Here is a 22183-nt window from a genome sequence, read left to right as displayed (position 1 = left end):
AAAATTAACAGGCTGATAGAATCCACACAGACACAAAAACTAGAAATCCAAAAGATTAACAATAAAATTTCAGAACTAGACAACTTAATAGAAAGTGATAGGAGCAGAATTGAGGCAATGGAAGTCAGAATGAGTGAAATTGAAGATAAAGCACTTAACACCAATTTATTTGAGAAAAAATCAGATAAAAGAATTAAAAAAAATGAAGAAACCCTAAGAATTATGTGGGACTCTATCAAGAGGAACAACCTACAAGTCACTGGAGTACCAGAAAGGGGGGAGGGGATAATAGAAAATACTGAGAGAATTGTTGAAGATTTGTTGGCAGAAAACTTCCCTTATATCATGAAAGATGAGAAGATATCTATCCAAGAAACTCATCAAACCCCACACAGGGTAGATCCCAAAAGAAAGACACCAAGACATATTATAGTTAAACTTACCAAAACCAAAGATAAAGAGAGAATTTTAAGAGTGGCTAGAGATAATTGAAAAATCACCTAAAAGGAGAGTGAATAAGACTAAGCTCTGACTACTCAGCAGAAACCACGCAGGCAAGAAGGCAATGGGATGACATATATAAAGCCTTGAAGGAAAAAAAATGCCAGCCAGTAATTATATATCCAGTGAAATTGTCTCTCAAATATGAAGACAAAATTAGGGCATTTCCAGATAAACAGAAGTGAAAGGAATTTGTAAAAACCAAATCAAAATTACAAGAAATACTAAAGGGAGTCCTTTGGCTAGAGAATCATTAATATCAGACAACAACGCAAGACTAGAACACAAGACAGAACAACCAGCTATCAATCCAGATAGGGAAGTCACAAAAATAAGTCAAAACAAAAACACTGAAAATAGGGAAACAGATGTCAATATGTAAAAGACGACAACATTTTTTAACAAAAAAAGAACTTCCATGTGGAGAGGAAGTTAAGGCAATATCAAGAAATAAGATTGGTTTAAACTTAGAAAAATAGAGGTAAATTTTAAGACAATCAAAAGGAAACTAACAAACCTACACATCAAAATAAAAAAGAAGAAAAACATAGACTCAGCAAATACAAAATTAACAACAATGAAAAAGATGAAAAGAAAATACATAAAGAAAAATGACTCAACACAGAAAATCAAGTGGAAACAAAGAAACTGTCAACACCATACCCCCCAAAAAAAACCATCAAAATGACAGCACTAAACTCATGCCTATCAATAATTACACAGAATGTAAATGGACTAAATACACCAATGGAGACAGAGAGTGGCAGAATGGATTAAAAAAAACACGAACCATCTATATGCTGCCTAAAAGAGATACACTTTAGACTTAAAGACACAAACAAACTAAAACTCAAAGGATGGAAAAAAATATATCAAGCAAACAACTATCAAAAAAGAGCAGGAGTGGCAATATTAATCTCTGACAAAATAGACTTCAAAGCAAAATCCACCACAAAGGATAAGGAAGGACACTACGTAATGATTACAGGGTCAATACACCAGGAGGACATAACTGTAATAAATATTTACACACCTAATGAAAGGGCTCCAAAATACATAAAACAAACTCTTCAACAGCACTGAAAAGAGAAATAGCTCCACAACAGTAGCATTCAACAACTGCCACCCCTCCTAAGCTGGGAACTCAGGGCTATCCCCGCCCACACTAGTCTCGCAGCTTTAAAATATACCACGCCCCCTAAGCTGGAAACTCAGGGTGGTAGGGAGTCCCTGCCCCATCACCCAGCCACTGGCATAAGGGGTCTACAGACTTGCAGCACCCTTCACCCCTGCCTAGACCTGTGTGGGCCGATTCAGCACCACATGCCTTCATTAGCATAAAACAGCAGGGCATACACCTGAAGCCCATTTTCAACTACAGCGGTCAAGGGGGAGCTGCAGATTCATGACATTTGGCATCGCCCTGCCCCTTAAGCAGGGGTCTCACACACACACACCAGGGGCCTGAGGGCTGGCAGTACCACCCACTCCAACTAGCCACCCACGACAGGGGTCGGAGAATAAGTGGTGCCTCCCAGTCCCTCCAGCCAACAGCACCAGGTACCCAAGGACTGGCTGCAACACTCTCCCACTGCACGCTCTATGGGACAGGAACATGTCCTCCACCCAGGCTCCCAGGGCAGCAGTCAGCCCCCTGCCCTGCTCCACACATATACCTGTGCCTGCTCCAAACACCCCTACACAGCCCTGCCCATCTAGGACTGTAGGTGAGAGTCTGCACCACACATTTGGTGACCGATGACCTGGACACCTGTGCTGCACCTGCACAAGAAGTGAACAGATTCCTGGGCTCACACACCTAGTAGCTGCTCTGACCACCTGGAGACAGGACATGAGAGCTTCAAAGATGCCAATAACCAAAGTAACTCACACAACCAGCCTACTTGGGCATATCAAAACAAAATAAAACACAAAGTTAGGACACAGTAAACACACATACAATAAATAAATATAATAACTTACTGATGCCTCGTAGACAACAGTTAATATCCAATCACATAAAGCAGGTCAAGATGGCTCCAGCAAGTGAGCAAAATAAAGAACCAAGAACCCTTCCAAAGGAAGATAAGGTAATGGAACTACCTGGATAGAATTCAAAAGACTAATATACAGAGCTCTCCAATAGATCAGGGAGGAGATCATGCAAAACTCAGACCAAGCCAAGGAACACAAAGACAAAGCAATAGAGGATTTCATGAAAACAATACAAGAACAAAACAACAAAATTAACAGGCTGATAGAATCCACACAGACACAAAAACTAGAAATCCAAAAGATTAACAATAAAATTTCAGAATTAGACTACTCAATAGAAGAAAGTCATAGGAGCAGAACTGAGGCAACAGAAGTCAGAATTAGTGAGACTGAAGATCAATCCCTTGACACCAATTTACTTGAGGAAAAATCAGAAAAACAAGTTTACTCTTTTAAATTGCATTGTAAAAAATACATCATTAGTCTTCACATTAGTTTACATGAAAATATATAATTACTTGAATATTTAAATGTAGTTTCTCTTTACAAAAAAAAAGTAACACTCATAGCCCTAGTTACATAAATAAATTAAATAAACAAATACAAAACATTCTTTATACAATATAGTTCACATACGATATAACTTAAGAAATTATAATATTTATGCAAGATACTGAACAAGGACAAGATTAATATTCATTATTATTTGATTTTTTTTTTACTATGAAGAGAATTTAATATATTCTTGAATATATAAAAAACAGTCAGTTGTTTAACCTGCAAGTTAAGCCTAAATGTATTTAGACAAAGGGGCAAATCTTGAATCCTACCAAATTCTGAAAGTAACTAATTTCTAATTTAAATTATAATTTTTACTATTCAAGTTTTCAAGTTGTCTAAAATAATATCGACTATAAAAATTTAGTAAACATTTCCAAACCGTTAAACAAAATCATCAGTATTATATTATGCTTTTATATTTTCAATAATATAAAGTTTAAATATAAACTTTTTAAAAAATGGTACTTAGAAATTCTCAATCTAAAAAGGTAGCAGAAGTTTTTTAATTTAACATTTTTGATCACTTGAATTATAAGAACTATCCATTCTGTATGACATAATAACAATAGATCTTTTACATCGATTATTTGTATACATTCTCTTGTTTTAAAAACTCAGAGGCACCTCAGGAGAAAGTCCTCGCGATCTAATTCTGAAAAATCAGCCATTGGAAACCCTATGGAGTACAGTTCTGCTCTGACACACATGGGGTCACCATGAGTTGGAATGGGCTTAACAGCAACTGATTTGGGTTTTGCTTTTAAACTTATGCTAAAAGCATATAGAATGTCAATTAATAGTACTTAAGGGAATTATGTATCTATTTCATAGGAAAAAAAGACACCAATACCCACAAACAGAATACATTTTATATACTAGTTATTTGTTTAATTCCTAGTCAGTAGGGCAGTTTTTCTCCAAAATTAAAATTGGAGGATTATTTTGAACTAGTGGTCCACGGTGATACTTTAAAAAGGAAATTAAAATGTTTATAATGAGGAGAAAGGTTGAAGACGACTTTATATATGTTGCTTTGTGAGTAAAAATACATTTACTCATTTTTTCAACATAATTACTGTTTAAATTTAGAAATAAAGAAATTACAACATAACACTCTCATAACAAACCCAGGTTAAATAATGGCTCCTGAAGTAAAACAATGTTTAGAAACCAACTGTTACACTATATTTCATCAACTCTAAGACAACATATTTTTATACCTCTGAAATCTTGATACAGCTTACCATTGATCCTAGTTTCAATAAAAGCCAGTAGTTGTACAATATAGTTGAAACCCATGCTTCCTCCTAATATTAATGACAGAAAGTGGTCCAGGATCTTAACAGGAAATTGGATGCATCTGTAATAGCTCAACCAGTGTCCCTGAATAAAAGATCTAAATATATTCTGATTACCCCAGACTTAAACTGCCTATTTTAATACCTTTTATTTGAACTATTAAAATCAGCTAGCAGTTTAAGGAAAACCCAACTAATATAAAAATACATCGTTTGTCACTTGTAAAATGGGCTTCCATTTACATTAACAGTTTTATTCAATCTTTTGAAATATTAAGACTTAATAATTTATTAATAACAATTAATGGCCTGCCCAAATAATATTACCAAAACCAATAATTTCAGTTCAAGCTATTAAGAAATTTTATGCTAATGTCTAAAATATTTTTAAGAGATAAGGCCATAAAATAACCTGGATTTTTATATCAAACCACCAACTCTTCATGTGGAGGGGAGTAAACGTGGCAGAAAAGAATAATCACACTGGCAAGCTCATTTTCTTCTTAAAATGTAACAATGCTAAAGGAAAACCTGCAGAGATTGTATGTGCGCATGTGTCCAAATGATTACAGATTATGGAATCTCATTCCATAGAATTTAAAAGAAAAATAAGTTATCTTTCGTTTATGATCACTTAAGTCAACCTCAGAGCCCTGGTGGCTCTGTGGTTAAGAATTCGGCTGCTAACAGAAAGGTCAGCAGTTTGAATCCACCAGCCACTCCTTGGAAACCCTATAGGGCAGTTCTACTCTGTCCTATAGAGTCGCTACGAGTCAGAATCAACTCGACAGCAATGGGTTTTTGGTAAGTCAACTCCAGTCAAAAGTTGAGGTAATTTATTATAGTTATTCTTTTTGATTTTCCAGTAAGAATACTATATTGACAATGCCACTCTGAAACACACAGGATGTAGGTATATATTCATTTGTTCCAATTTTTAAAAGATAAGATAGCATTTAATAAGTTTGCTATATACATTCTCTAAGTGTTATAACCTGCTGGCAGGAGAGATGCAATCACAAAAAATAAACAAGAAGTCCATGAGTTAAGAGACAAAATTTTATATACTGTACTACATTACACTATGATATAAACTAAGATGAAGCTCTTCTACTGAAAATGGACAAAGGGCTTCCGAGACTTAGAAAAGAAAATAAATAGGATCTTAAGCACTGATTTCAAATGAATATAAAAGTTCTGAAAAATAATATCTATAGCAAAATAGTTCAAGGTTAGTTTTCCCTCCAAAGTTGGGAAAGCTATGTGCACTAAGTACCCAATATATTTCAGCTGAAATACTGAATTCTCAACCAGCTTTAACACAAAAACTTCTAGTTTACCTTATTACCTCTCAATTTGTTTGACAGCCGAGTCCTTATTCTATCAGATTGTGGTATCTGAGAAGATAAACTTCTCAAAGCATATATTTTAACAGGTTTAGAAGTCTGTTTTTGTGTCTTACGGCGATTGTTACTACCATTCATCTTCCTTCCCGAAACACAGGAAGAAGAATCCTGCGCAGGTTGCTTTGGAGCAGAGCTCAATAGAGCTCCTAACTGCTCTTCAGGACCAGCTGATGGAACTGAGGAGTTCAAAACTGTTTTGGCTGGTCTCTTCACATTCTTTAGCCTTCTGACATCAGATTTTTTCTTCTTCAGATGCATTCCAATAAAATTGCTCCTGGATTGAAATCTATGATGTAAAAAAGCAGAGTATTTTGGAATATACTTTCTAATTACATCACTTGGTTTAGTCCTAATCCAGATTGGTTGTTCTTCTGAAGCAATTCTGGTTTTTTGCTGGAGAATAATTGGTTTAAGAATCTTTTTAGGAAAACCTGGTTTATTATTAATTGTTACCTTCCTTTTCCACATTTTCTTTTTACTTTTAGTCTCTAAAAACTCATTTCCAACTGATTTTGCAGAGATTTGGACAGCATCATGATTTAAAAGAGTTAAGTGAATATTACTTTCCTTTGGTACTTCACTAGAATTCAAAATCTCTGGTTTCTCTAGAAACACAGAAGATCCACTGGCCCCCTGATGTGACTTTAACCCATACCTTACTGGAACAGCCATAAAAGATGCTAAAGCAGAGCTTCGTACGTGAGCATCATTATCATCTGTACTGGAGTCTAGGTTGTTCCTGTTGAAATGAATTTTAACCCAGTTATCACTGTCAGCTTCTGGTACTACTGTGTTTGGAGGATCAGTTACAATGTGCTTAGTCAATGGGTCATAATACTTAAAAGAACTCTGCTGACATTGGTACTGTATATTCTCCCAACTATTTTGCTCCATTTTAGAGAAGTTGAGGGATTCATCTTCCTTCAGTTTACTATCTGGAGAAGAAAGAACATAGACTAAGGCACTGGGATGCAAAGGTTTCAAGACTTCAGCACACGATTCAGGAAATTCAATTGTTTCAATTTTTATTTTTTTTGTTATTTTGTCATTTTGTAAATGTAAATACTTCCTTTTTGGTGAGTCTTCCTCTTGTCTAATTATTTCTCTTTTCATCACTGGGTAACTAATAAAATTGGTTTGAGTTCCATGGCTGACTTTCACAGTCTGGCATCGAGAAGCCATGAGCCTTTTTTGTTTATAAGGCCTCTTTGCTTGAGAATGAAGACATGGTTTATCTAAGGCCATCGAAAAGTCATCAATATCCAAAATATCACCTGCAATATCATCACAATATGACGGCACTTGAACTGATGCAGTTTTCTGGTTAAGGTCAGCCCAGGTAATCTTTTTTTCTTCATTCAAATTATTTTTTTTAATTTTCCTGATCTCACAGTCATCATCAAAGTAACAGTGGAAACGACCTTTCTTGAATTCCTTCACAAGAGCATTTATTTTTATATCATCTTCTCTCATTATCTGAGACCATGTTTTCCCTACAAATGAGGGAGGGACATGAGGCAAGTCTCCAAGAACTGGTTCATCAGGATTATCTTCTGTGACCCCTGTTGCTTTCTCCAGGTTGCTTACAGGATTAACCATGGAAACAGAGCTTGAATGGGAGGCATGGTTATCTTTCAGGTCAAAGGATATCTTCTCAAATAGGCCTATTTTATTAACAGCTTCTTTAGACTGGTCACTATCACATTGAAGAGGGGGATCGTGTTGTAAATTCATCTCAGGACCACAAGATTCACAGCTCATACTTTCTAGATCTGTATGTTTTAACTTCAAAGAGTTTTCTTTATCAGCTATTTCATGGATCACTGACTCAGGGGAGGCATCATAATCCACTGTAGAGGCACTAGATTCACAGCTCTTATTTTCCAGGCCAGAGTCTTCCAGGTTCTTTTGAAGGTTCACTTCTTTGGTAGCTTTTTGCAGCTGGTCAGTCACTGACTGAGAAGAGTCTTCCCCACTGAAATTTCTTTTAGGACCACTAGATTCACAACTCTTATCTTCTGAGCTAATATATTTCTCCATTTTTTTATCAGGCCCTTGTGATTGGTAAGTCATGGACTGATATGAGACATTAACATCAAAATCTATTTCAGAACCACAAGGATCACAGCTCAAATCCTGCAGAATAATATAGTCTCCTTTCTGGTTTACTAATTTGAAAATCTCTTTGGATTGGTTTGTCTCTAATCGAGGAGGGCCTTCACAAACATATCTTATTTTGGAATCACAAGAGTCACAACTCTCATCTTCTAGATCAATACAGTCTGCATTTGTACAGTTTACTTCTTTGACAGTCATTTGAGGCAGGTCAGTCACTGACTGAAAAGGGATATCAGAATCAGAAATTATTTCACAATCACTATCACTGGTCACCAGGTCCAAAAATACCACCTTATTAAGATTTGTTTCTTTGACTGACATTTGACATTGGTTAACTACTATTTGAAGAGGGACATCAGAAATGCAAATCATTTCAGAATCACTAGGTTCACTGGTCTTTTCCATGTCAAGATGCTTTTCCTTCTGAATATTTGTTTCTTTGCAAGCCACTTGAGGCTGGCCAACATCTGTCTGAAAATGAACACCAGAATCAAATTTTATTTCAGAAGCATTTGGTTTACAGTTCTTATTTTCTAGGTCATTATGATCCTTCTTTTGAAAGCCTAGTTCTTTGACAGCTACAAGAGATTGATCAGCCACGTAATGAAAAGAAGTATCAGAATTGTAAGCCGCTTCAAAATCACCTAGTTTATAGCTCTTATTTTCCAGATAAATATGGTCTTCCTCCCAAAGACTTATTTCTTTAACAGCTTTCTGAAGCTCGTCATCCACTGACTGAAGAGGATCATCAGAATCAAAACTTATTTCAGGACCACAAGGATCATTGCTTTTATCTTCCAAACTAGCATGTTCCTGTTCCAAAATGTGTAATTGTTCAACCACTGACTGAATAGGGACATTTGAAGCATAAATTACTTCAGAATCATTGAGTTCGTAACCCTTGTCATTCAGACAAACATTTTCCTCCCTCAGAAGATTTATTTCTTTAATAGCCTCTTGAATTTCATCAGCCACAGACTGAAAAGGTTTATCAGATTCGCAACTTATTTTAGAACCACTAGGTTTGACGATCTCATCTTCCAAGTCAACATGCTTCTTCCAAAGGTTGGTCTCCTTAAGTACTTCTTCAGTTTGACCAGCCACTGACCGAAGAACATCAGAATCATACATGATTTCATAACTGCCAGATTTATCCCTCTTATCTTGCATGTCAACTTCTTCATCCTCCCAAAGACTTATTTCTTTAACACCTTTCTGAAGCTGGTCAGCCACTGACTGAAGAGGGTCATCAGAACCACAACTTATTTCAGAACCCCAAGATTGACTGTGCTTATCTTCTAGTTTAATATGCTCCTGCTCCAAAATAGTTATTTCAGGTTGATCAATTATTGACTGAAGCAAGAAATCAGAATCCAAACTCATTTCAGAACCACTATATTGGCTGTTCTTATCTTCCAGGTAAACATGATCTTCCTTCTCAAGGTTTAGTTGTTTAACAGCTACTTCAGGTTGCTCAGATGCAGCCTGAAGAGAAGCATCAGAATCATGTATTAATTTAGAACCATTAGGTTCATCAATCTTATTTTCCAGGCCAATATCCTCTTCCTTCCACAAGTTTATTTTTTTAACAGCTTCTTGAATTTGTTCAGCCAATGACTGACAAGGGTCATCAGAATAAAAACTTATTTTAGAACTACTCAATTCACTGTTCTTATCTTCCAGATCAACACACTTTTCTTTCAAAAGAGCTAGTTGAGGTTGGTAAGTGATGAAATGAAGAGGAGCATCAATATCCAAACTCATTTCAAAACTTCTAGATTCAGTACTTTCATCTTCTGGGTCAACATGATCCTCTAGAAGTTTTTGAGTCAGTGACTGAAGAGAGATATCAGAATCCAAAACTATTTCAGAACCAGTACATTCATCACTCTTATTTTCTAGAACATGCTCTTCTTTCTGAATGTTTATTTTTTTAACACGTATTTGAGGTTCAGTCACTAAACAACGAGGAACATAAGAATTCAAAACTATTTCAGAACCACTAAATTTATCACTCTTGTTTTCTGGAACGATGTGCTCAGCTTTCTGAATGTTTATTTTTTTAACAGACATTTGAGGTTCAGTCACTAAATAATGAGGGACATAAGAGTTCAAAATTACTTCAGAACCACCAAGTTCAGCACTTTTACCTTCTAGGTCATTATGCTTTTTGTTTTGAAGGTATATTTCTTCAACCACTACTTCAGGTTGGTAAGTCACTGACTGAAGAGGGGTATCAGAATCCAACCTTGTTTCAGAAACAGTAAATTCATTACTTTTGTTTTCTAAGTGTACATGTTCTTCTTTCTGATGGTTTATTTCTTTAACAGCTATGTCAGGATGATCAGTTATTAAATGAAGAGGAATATCAGATTTTAAACTGATTTCAGAAACACTAGATCCATTGTCCCTACTTTCTAAGTGTGCATGCTCTTCTTTATGAAGGTTTATTTCTTTATCAGCTGTGTCAGAATGATCAATCACTAAGTGAAGAGGGATATAAGATTCCAAACTGATTCCAGAAACAGTAGGTTTGTTACCCTTATTTTCTAAGTACACTTGTCCATCTTTTTTAAGGTTTTTTTCATTAATAGAAACTTCAGAACAGTCAGTCACTGGATGAAAGGTGATATCATAATACAAACTTAATTCCAAACCACTGGGTTCATTTCCCTTATTTTCTAAGTGTAGCTGCTTTTCTTTTTGAAGATTTAGCTCTTTAATAGCTACATCAGTAGGATTAGTCACTGAAGGAAGAGGGCTATCAGAATCCAAACTTATTTCAGAACCAGTGGATTCATCACTCTCCCTTTCTAAATGTACATGCTCTTCTTCCTGAATGGTTATTTCTTTAACAGCTACTTCAGATTGTTCAGTATCTGAATGAAGAGGTATATCAGAATCAAAAGTTATTTCAGAAACACAAGATTCGTTACTTTTATTTTCCAGATCAACACATTCCTCCTCATAAGCAGTTACTTCAGGTTGGTCAACTACTGTCTGAAGAGAAATATCAGAATCAAAAGTTATTTCAGAACTATTTGATTCATAGCTCTTATCTTGCAGGTTATTGTGATATTTTATTTCCTTAAAATCTAGCTGAGGCTGCTCAGTAATAGACACAAGGGGATCAGAATCAAAAGTCAACTCAGAACTGGAGCAATCATAGCTTTTAACTTCCATGTCATAATTTAGCTCTTTCAAATTTATTTCATACAGAGCCCCCTGAGGTTGATCATTAGCTGACCGACAAAGAGAAGCACGAGAATCAAAACTTAGATCAGAAATGCTAGGTTCATCACTGTTTTTCTCCAGGTCAATATCTAACTCCTGAGAGTTTACCTCTTTAACTGTTACTTGAGATTGGTCAGCCATTAATTGAATGTCACCGTGAAAACTCATTTCAGGACCAGGATATTCACAGTTCTTATCCACAAGTTCAGCATTCTTCTCTCTCAGAAGGTTTATTTCTTCAACAGCCCTTTTAGGTTCATCAGTTACTATCTGAAGAGAGACATCACAATCAAGACATGCTTTAACACTACTGGGCTTACAGTTCTCATCTTCCAGGTCAACGTGCCTATCCTTTAGGTTTCTTCCCTTGACAGCCAGTTGAGGATGATCAACTACTGACTGACAAGAAAATTCACAATCAAAACTTGTTTCAGAACAACTTGATTCATAGTTCTTATCAACCAAGCCAGTGTGAACTTTCTTCTGAAGTTTTATTTCTTTGACAGCCACTGGGAGCCGGTCGACCACTGCTTGAAGTGGGAAAGCAGAATCAGCACTTATTTCAGAACTACTAGATCCATAGTTCTTATCAACCAAGCCAGTGTGCAACTCTGTGGGAATGCTTACATATTTTACAGACTGTTGGGCCTGGTCAATGATTGGCTGAAGTGAGGTATCACAGTGAAAATCAATTTCAGAACTACTAGAGTCATAGCTTTGGTCAACCAGACTAATATGCACAGCCTTCTGAAGGCTTATTTCTTTAACAGTCACTTGAGATTGGCCAGTAAACAACCGAAGAGAACCATCACAATCAGAACTTCTTTCAGAAGCACAAGATTTATTAGTCTTATACTGCAGATCAGCATGTACTTCCATTGGGAAGTTTATTTCTTTGGCAGTCACCTTAGATTGGTTAGTCAGTGAAAGAAAAGAGGAATTGCAATCATAACTCATTTCAAAACCTCTGGATTCGTAGTTCTTGTCTTCTGGGTCAGCTCGCTCCTCCTTCCAAGGATATAAGTCTTGTACAGCCTCTTGGGGTTGATCAGACACTGACTGAAGAGAGCCATAATCAAACTTCCTTTCAGAATACACTGAGCTCTTCTGTTCCAAAAAGGGTGACTTGTTAAAAAACAAATGCTTTTCTTCTTGGGTATGATCCATATTAGAAAATAATTCCTTGTGATTATTTGGAATGGCATTTTCAAAGATTCCTTTGTTAGGAGGTATATTAAATTTATTCAGGTTTACTGCTGAGTTTACCGCTAATTTGGAGAGACATTCCAATCTTAGGGAGCCCTGAGTACCCATAATTTCATGAAATTTAAAGCCAGTTGACAAAGTATTACCCTGAGATTTTACATCTTTCTGTAAAATCAATTTACCTGACTTTATGGATAAAGATTTCCTAGCTGATTCTTTAGGTTTCAGATATGAAACTGAAGAAGTTTCTAGATGGGATGATAGTATAGGATTGCTAGAGCTGTTGCCTAGTTTTTCAAGGCATCTGTCAACTATGTTTGGGTCACATTTGTTAACTGAATCCAAATGGGTTACTAGTGGTAACCTTGTAGTATTAGATATAACTGGTCTATCATAAGAACTTTCAGATAAACAACTAGCAGGAGCATTGGAAATCACTGGGGGACATGTTAAGTTTTGTCCATTATTTGTAGCTTGATGAACATCTACTCGATTAAATTCTTTCATACTGCTCCCAATCTTATGAACAAACTCCAAGGTAGGCTGCTGTCCCTTCTCCAGTTTTTGAATAACTGATGGTCGAATTGAAATATCCTTTATATATTCCTGAGATTTGCTAGGTCTGGAATATAACTCTTCAATAGGTTCAGAACTCTTGGTAGGTATATCTCCTCTGACTCCAGTAGTGTTCTTAACCGTTTCTTCGGGAATAAAATCATCAAAATAAGCCACTTCAGGTGACACAGCATTCTTAAGACGTCTCTCATTGTGTGTTGATCTAAAAATCAAGGGGAAAAATCCATAAAGATATTCTAATATATATATATTTAAAATGTTAAAATAAAGGCACAATAATTTTTTTCTTTCCATACCAGGCCATCCCTAGAGGATAAAGAATCAAGGCAATCATACCAGACTATATACGTACATATTTCAGGGAGGCAACCAGTGCAGAAGATGGAGGTAGCTGTACCAATTAAAACTTAATAATGCAAATGGCTCCTAAACATGAGAAAAATGCCAATAAAACCACATATTTTTCAGTTATCAGAATGGTAAATACCAAACATTTGACACAAGTCACATAACCTCTCTATGACTCAGTTTCCTCCTCTGAAAAGTAGGGACTAATAATAGTATCTCCCCTCATGAGATTGTTTTGAGGATCAAATTAGTTGTAATATGTAAACTTTTTAAAAAGCCTGGCCCATAGTAAGAATTCACAAATGTCAGCTACTATTATTATAACAAATTGTTTTGGCAAGGCTATAAGGACACTGGCATTTTAATGAATTGCTGGTAGGAGCGTAGATTAGTTTAACCTCTACAAAAAGCAATTGCTCAATATCTATTAAAATGAAAAATGTACATACCCTCTGACCTAATAATTCTATTTTCGGTTTCCTTGTGTGCTAAATGAGGTGTATACAAGCATATTCACTGCCACATTTTTTTTCAACTCACATATGACTGGAATCAACCTTAATGCTCATCAGTTAGGTACAGGTTAAATAATTTATTGTACTTAATGGAATACAATATGAGCCCTGGTGGCAGAACGGTTAAGTGCTGGGCTGAGAACTAAAGGTTGGCGGTTCGAACCCACCTAGCAGCTCCTTGGGAGAAAGATCTGGTGATCTGCTCCCATAAAGATTATAGCCAAGAAAACCCTATGGGGGAGTTCTACTCTGTCACATGTGATTGCTGGGAGTTGAAGTCAACTCGATGGCACCTAACAGCAACAACAATGGAATACAATGTAGGTTTTAATAATAAAAAGCAACTCTATATGTACTTTTAATAAAGATCAACTGCTATAAAACACTATTAGTGAAAAAATGCGTAGGTCCCTACAAGGCATAGACAGTTTGTGCTTGACTGCCAACCTAAAGGTTGGCGGTTCAAACCTACCCAGTGCTTCCACAGAAGAAAGGACTGGCAATCTACTTCTGTAAAGATTACCACCAAGAAAACCCTATGGAGCAGTTCTACTCTGTTACACATGGGGTCGCCATGAATTGGAATAGACTTGATGTCAATGGATTTGGTTTTTCGGGGTTTTTTTAGCAAAAAAAAAGAGTGTCTATAGAATGCTACTATAAATGTAAACTAGAGGGGGAAAGACTATATACTTGGAATATCTGCAGGACACATAAGAAACTGTCACACTGGCTGCCTCCAGGTGAATAGGGTGGATGGGGCAGGAATATGAGGAAGGCTTACTTTTGAATGTGCCTTTTTTATTGTGTCTATGTGTATATATTTCCCATTCAAACTTTTAAATTAAATTATTTTTAAAAGATCTAAAACATTCATACCTAAAATCAGCCTATGAATCTCTCCTACTAGCATGAAGACAACATACTTGCTCCAAAGCACTTTAGGGTCTGCTCTTTCATATAAATATAACCAGCCGACTTGATGATATTGACATATCATGAATTCTTAATTTAAAAAAGCAAAAATTCAGTCCTTTAACAACCATCCACTAAGGATATACTACTACGTGAAAGATCTCACGATAGGCACTGAGGCAAATTCAAAGGAAGATGTTATTAACGTCTTACATTAGTATGATAGATTTGTTACAATTAGTGAACCAATATCAATACATCATTATTAACTAAAGTCAATAGTTTCTTCAGATTTCCTTAAGTTTTACCTAACATATTTTTCTGTTCTTGGGTCCCATCCAGGATACCATATTATATCTTACGAAAAGGAGAAACTGGATGAGAGTATATATCAGAACTCTCTGTACTATCTTCTCAATTTTCTGTAAATCTAAAACTGTTCTTAAAAACATAAAGTCTATTAAAAATAATAAAAATAAAAACAAAAAGAAATTAATATCTAAAAATATTTTTATTAAATATTTTTCAAGTTGAGATGTGGCCTATGAGATGTGACCTAAATGGACACTTCACATGCTTAATACTTGCATTTAAAAAAAGAATGAGTAGATACAAATGAACTAAATGAATACCTGCCTCAAGAAGATAGAAAAATAACAACCAAATCCTCCCTCCCAAGAAAGCAGAACATTTATCTAAGATAACAGACATACAGGAATTGGCCACATGCAATTGCTTTACTTTTAACATGTCATAAATATTGCCGCTACTTTCCTTCCCATCTAAGTTTATTATCTTAATATGAATTTGGAATTTGAAAAGAGAAAATATACTACCATGGTGGGGCAAAAAATTCCATAATTCTTCATATTTCTGAGCTCTAGTCAATGAAACTGCAGTGCAGTAATTACCCTACTTTTCAGAGCCCTAGATTATCTTCATTTGCCTTAAAAAAAATCACAACATTTTCAAAACTAATTTTGCAACATTTTGCTAAGAAAGGAAGGAAAGAAAAGAAAGGAATCATAAAATCAAAAAATTCATCAAAACCCGAAAAAAGTTAGGAATCACCATCTAGATGCTTTGATTTCTATCTATATTTGTATATGTATGTGTTTAAAATTAATAACTAAATCACAATCTATATTCCTAGTCATTTGTAATTAACTTTATAGCAAAAAAAAAAAAATCCTTCAAAAATCTAACCATTACAGGGTAAAAACCACTGTTTTATATAACTCTTGGGTTAAGAAGAAAATTAATAAAAATGATATATAAGTAAATAAAATAAAACAATTACATATTAAAATCTATGAGATATAGCCTAAATGGACACTTCACATGCTTAAATACTTGCATTTAAAAAAAAGAATGAGTAGATACAAATTAACTAAATGAACACCCAACTCAAGAAGACAGAAGAATAACAACCAAATCCTCCCACCCAAAAAAGCAGAACAAATTGATAAAGAGGAAAAAGAAAATAATAATAATGAAGAGGGAACAAAACCAAAGCAAGAGCTGATCTTTCAGAAAACCAAAATAACAGAAAAACCTATAATGCCTAGACATACAGAGTGAAGAAACAAAAATAAAACATAAACTCTGTAATTTAGAAAGCATATAAACACAATTAAATAATGTGGTGTTGGCATGGGATTAAAAAATTCAAGGTAAAAAAATGGTATTCAAAATCAGGTATACATGTACAGACATACAAATATAGGAATTTACTTTGTTACGTAACATTTTATATCAGTGAAGGCAATTACATAGCCATTTATAAAAAAAATAATAATAACAAGTAGAAGTTCTACCTCACACACTTATAAAAACAACTTCAGTAAGATTAAAAATATTTAAAAGAAGAAACAAGGACATGAAGAAAAGGACATGAAAGAAGCCATAAAGGAAAAGTTCCCTTAGATCCAAAGATGTTAGAATGCTTCATTCCTGTATGGCAAAAGCTGCCATAAACAGCTGAAAGACATACGGCCGCTTCTGAGAAAATCTTTGAAATATATTTAAAAGACATACGGCCGCTTCTGAGAAAATCTTTGAAATATATTTAAAATACAAAGGACTACTATCCATACAGAGCCCCGGTGGCACAGTGGTTAAGAGCTACGGCTGCTAACCAAAAGGTCAGCAGTTCGAATCCACCATCTGCTCCTTGGAAACCCTAGGGGACAGTCCTACTCTGTCCTATAGGGTCACTAAAAGTAGGAGTCAACTCGCTGGCAATGGGTTTCTTATCCATATATATATATATCACTCACAAATTCAAAATACACAAATAATTCAATAGAAAAATGGGCAGAGTATATGAACAAATGATTCATAGGATAAATATAATGGACAATAAATAAACAAAAAGAAGTTTAATTTACTCATAAGCAAAGGCTACTTAAGAAATACTCTTTTTTGGCCTATTATATTGGAAGAGAAAAAGAAATTGATAATCCCAGTGTTGGCAAGGATGACAGGAAACGTGCATTCTCATATACTATTGCTGTAAGTATTAACTAGTATGTATAGCCTTCTAGGAAGTGTCTGTGAAGAATTTAAAACGTCCAAATACAATTTGAGCAACAAAATAAATAATCATAATAATGGATTATAATCCACAGAATAAAAGAAATATCCATGAGTCTATAATGATAGAAATAAATAATTGAATAAATAAATGAGAGAACAAGGAAAACTCTTTTTTATGGTAGAATTCTGATTAATACATTTAATAACTGTTACAGAGAAGAATCATCAGTGTATGCTGAAACAAGTGGATGAAAGTATGATGAAAAGCAGAATATTTACATATTCTCAAAGTACTTCCCCGCAAGATACTTATTAATTTCAAATGGAAAAACAGTAACTTCATGGTGGAGAAATTTAACAGATACAACCTTAATCAAGTGACCCAGGTTAATATGGCAATAAGACATAACAACATCATGTGCTACATCATGTAATACATTCAAGGCACAATATCAATTTTCAGGTATTCTTGCTTAAAATTCATAGCCTAAACTTAATGATGAGAAACCATCAAGCATACTCAAATTTAGGGATATCCTACAAAATAACTGGTCTATACTCTTTAAAAGCATTAAGATCTTGAAAATAAAGGAAGACTGAGGAAATATTCAAGATTAAAGGAGACTAAGGAAATGTGACAACTAAATACAATGTGTGATTTTGGATTGAGTCCTGGTCAGAAAAAAAAAAAGAACATTAGTGAATCAACTGACAAAATTTGAATAAAGTCTGTAGATTAGCTAATATTATGGGATCAATGTAACTTCCTGGTTTTGATCACTGTACCGTGGTTATGTTAGATTTAACATTTGGGAAAACTCGGTAAAGGTTATACAAAAATTTCTTGTACCATTTTTGCAACGTTTTTTAAGTTTAAAATTATTCCAAAATGAAAAGTTAAAAATAGAAAAAAAAATTAATGTCCATAAACTTCGACCCCCCCCCCAAAAAAAAACCAAACCCATCACTGTCGAGTCGATTCCGACTCATAGCAACCCTACAGGACAGATTAGAACAGCCCCCTAGGGTTTCCAAAGAGCAGCTGATGGATTTGAACTGCCAACCTTTTGATTAGCAGACAAGCTCTTAACCATTATGCCACCAGGGCTTCAAACTTTGACCCAGAAGTTCAAATTCAAGGAATCTATTCCAAAGAACTAGTTACATGTACAAATATATTTGTTAAAGCATTGTTTATATAAGTAATAAATTGCAAATTTATTTCAATGAAGATAGACTAATTCTATCTTTCCACCACCTAAGAAACCACACATTTTTTTCCTCCAATTTTCCCACTAACACTTCTTTCACCATTTGCTACATTCTGGGTTGGTGACTTACAAAGGAGAGTTTATCCCTTTTTCTGCAACTAGTGCTGATCTAGGAGCCCCAGTGGCACAGTGGTGAAGCAGCTCAGCTAAAAGGGTGGTGGTTTGAACCCACCAGCAGCTCTGTGGGAGAAAGGTGAGGCAGTCTATCTACTTCCACAAAGATTCACAGCCTTGGAAACTCTATGGGGTAGCTCTACTCTATCCTCTAGGGTCATTATGAGCTGGAATCTACTGGATGGCAGTGGGTTTGGTTTTGGGTTGGTGGGTGCTGATCTCAGCTAATTGTGCACAGATGTGCTAATGATCTGTTTTGCCTTATCTCGTGTGGCTGTGCCTGAAAACTTACGACAATATTTAATCTGATTTTCTACCAATGTTTTTCTTTAACATAGGACCTTAACCCTTAAATGTTATCAAATATTTCTTTTTATTAAAACAACCAAAACAAATTGATACGAGGGACAGCTATTGAGATATTAACAGATTATAAAAAGGGCCAATTCTATTTGATAACTCTTCTATTCAGTGTTAACAAGAACATGAAATTCACTTAGTTTTTACTTTGACCACACTTACTCTGCTATTGTACCAGCTTTTCTGTTATTAATCTTTTAAAAGCTATTTTTGCCCCTCCCTTTGTCCTCTGCTTAATCCTATGACATACTAATAAACAAAAAAACCAAATCAAACCCATTACCATCGAGTCGATTCCGACTCATAGTGACCCTATAGGACAGAGTAGAACTGTCCCATACAGTTTCCAAGGAGCACCTGGTGGATTTGAACTGCCGACATTTTGGTTAACATCGGAACTCTTAACCACTACACCACCAGGGTTTCTTATAAAAGATCTTAATGATATTGGCCTAAGATTTTTATTTAGGACACATGCTTTGAAGTGAAATTCCTTATTTAAGCTAAAAACATAATTGCAATAGAAAGTTACTAGATAAAATTTCACATCAATTATATTTCTTGATGCAAAGATTCACTTTAAGAAGTACTGGAACATTAACACAAACATTGACTGCAACATATAACTATGAAATAATATTCTTCCTCTCAGCAACTTTACCTGCTTTCTTGACACTGATATGGGTGGTGCCGCAGTACATCCTGCAAAAATCGCTCCATCAAACTACTGCTACCCATCCGATGCCTTTTCCCTGTGACCAGGTTTCTGTGATGGGCACTGAACATATGCTATAAAGAAAAAGAAACTGAATATTCTTAAATGGGTAATCCTCATTAGCAGTGAGGGTGTCACAAACTGGATTCATTTATATACAGCTGGTAGAAGTATAAATTGGTATGACCTTCTATAAAGTAATTCTGAAATATGCATCTAAAAACCATGAAAACAAAAACAAAAAAGCAAACCCATTCCCACCGAGTCGATTCCAACTCATAGTAACTCTATAGTACAGAGTAGGAGTGCCCCGTAGGGTTTCCAAGGAGCAACTGGTGGACTCAAGCCACCAACCTTTTGGTTAGCAGCTGTAGCTCTTCACCACTGTGCCACCAGGGCTCCAAAAACCATGAAAATATCTCTAAATCTACCCTAAGGAAATCATCTTAAAGGTGGATAATTTATACAAAAATGATGCTTACTACAACATGAAAACAAAAAACTAGAAATCACCTCTGTTGAACCATAAAATTCTTAAATTATACTATGCCATAGGATGTAATACTACTACCACAATAAAACAAAACTTTTTTAAAAGATGTAATACTATGCAGCCATCTAAAATGAGACGATTGTGAGGAAGGCGCAGGACTGCACAGTGTTTTGATCTGTTGTACACAGGGTCGCTATGAGTCGAAACTGACTCAACAGTACCTAACAACAACAAAATGAGACAAAAAAAGTTTTTTAAATAGCTGGAAAAATGTGATATATTAAGAGAAAAACGGGGGGGTGGAAAAAATCGCATGTAGTTTTATCTCAAACTACAGTTTAAAAATGTACAAATAAATGGAAAAAATATACCAACATCTTTAAAGCATTTACATTTGAGTGGTATAATTATGGGTGATTTTTTCTTTATAAGAGGACTTTTCTTGTTTTTCTTATATATTGTCTTAGTTATCTAGTGCTGCTATATCACAAGTGGGTGGCTTTAACAAACAAATTTATTTTCTCATAGTTAGGAGGCTAGAAGTCAAATTCAGGGAGCCCTGGTGGTGCGGTGGTTAAGAGCCCAGCTGCTAACCAAAAGGTTGGCAGTTCAAATCCACCAGCTGCTGTTTGGAAACTCTATGGGACAGTTCTACTCTGTCCTATAGGGTTGCTATGAGTCGGAATCGACTGGACGGCAACGAGTTTGGTTTGGTTTGGTTTTTGGTTTTGCTCTAGGAGAAGGCTTTCTCTCTCTGCCAGTTCTGGAGGAAAGTCCCTCTCTCTTCTGAGCTTCTGCTCCTGGGCAATCTTCACGTGCTTGACATTTCTCTTGCCCCATTTCTCTTTGCTAGGTTGCATTTAATCCCTTTAATCTCAAAAGAGATTGACTCAACATACACCCTACACCCACCATGTGTCTGTCAGTTTGTTGCACTGTGGTGGCTTTCGTGTTGCTGTGATACAGGAAGCTTTGTCACCAGTATTTCAAATATCAAAAGGGTCACCCTTGATGGACAGGTTTCAGCGGAGCTTCCAGACTAAGACAGAGTAGGAAGAAGGACCTGGTGGTCTACTTCTGAAAAATTGGCCAGTGAAAACCTTATGAATAGCAGTGGAACACTGTCTGATAACAGTGCTGGAAGATGAGTCCCTCAGGTTGGAAGGCACTCAAACTTCGACTAGGGAAGAGCTGCCTCCACAAAGTAGAGCTGATCTGAACAAAGTGGATAGAGTTAAGCTTTCAGGGTCTTCATCTGCTGATGTAGCACAGCTCAAAATGAGAAGAAACATCCATTAATAATCGGAACATGGAACATATGAAGCATGAATCTAGGAAAACTGGAAGTCATCAAAAATGAAATGCATAAACATTGATATCCTAGGCATTAGTGAGCTGAAATGTACTGGTACTGGCCATTTTGAATCAGATAATCATATGGTCTACTATGTCAGGAATGACAGATTGAAGAGGAATGGCGTCATGTTCATCATCAAAAAGAACATTTCAAGATCTATCCTGAAGTACAACACTGTCAGAGATAGGATAATATCCGTACACCTACAAGGAAAACCAGTAAATGGGACTATTATTCAAATTTACATACCAACCACTAAAGCCAAAGATAAACTGAAGATTTTTACTAACTTCTGCAGTCTGAAATTGATCAAACACACAATCAAGATGCATTGATAATTACTGGCGATTGGAATGTGAAAGTTGGAAACAAAGAAGGATCGGTAGTTGGAAAATATGGCCTTGGTGACAGAAATGATGCCAGAGATCACATGATAGAATTTTGCAAGACCAATGACTTCTTCATTGCAAATACCTTTTTTCAACAACATAAACAGCAACTATACACGTTGACCTCACATGTATATGGATGGAATACACAGGAATTAAATCAACTACATCCGTGGAAAAAGACAACGGAAACGCTCAATATCATCAGTCAGAACAAGGCCAGGGGCTGACTGTGGAACAGACCATCAATTGCTCATATGCAAGTTCAGGATG

General features: G+C 35.6%; 1 protein-coding gene across 1 annotated transcript in view; it reads right to left on the bottom strand.

The window, feature by feature from the left end:
• Window positions 1–3538: 3538 nt before the first annotated feature.
• ZDBF2 (zinc finger DBF-type containing 2) overlaps window positions 3539–22183 on the bottom strand; it is a 33300-nt gene continuing 14655 nt past the window's right edge. Inside the window, exons 4-5 of the mRNA XM_023733025.1 lie at window positions 19618–19745; window positions 3539–13097 (exon numbers count right to left, since the gene is read on the bottom strand). Coding sequence (XP_023588793.1) covers window positions 5687–13097; window positions 19618–19745 — 7539 coding nt within the window. The 3' untranslated portion in view covers window positions 3539–5686. The remainder of the gene's footprint in view (window positions 13098–19617; window positions 19746–22183) is intronic.

The sequence above is a fragment of the Trichechus manatus genome, unplaced genomic scaffold (genome assembly GCF_000243295.1).
Source record: "Trichechus manatus latirostris isolate Lorelei unplaced genomic scaffold, TriManLat1.0 scaffold00056, whole genome shotgun sequence".
Lineage (NCBI taxonomy): Eukaryota > Metazoa > Chordata > Mammalia > Sirenia > Trichechidae > Trichechus > Trichechus manatus.
Note: the sequence above shows the minus strand (reverse complement) of the source record. Positions and strands in the feature narration are given on the sequence as shown.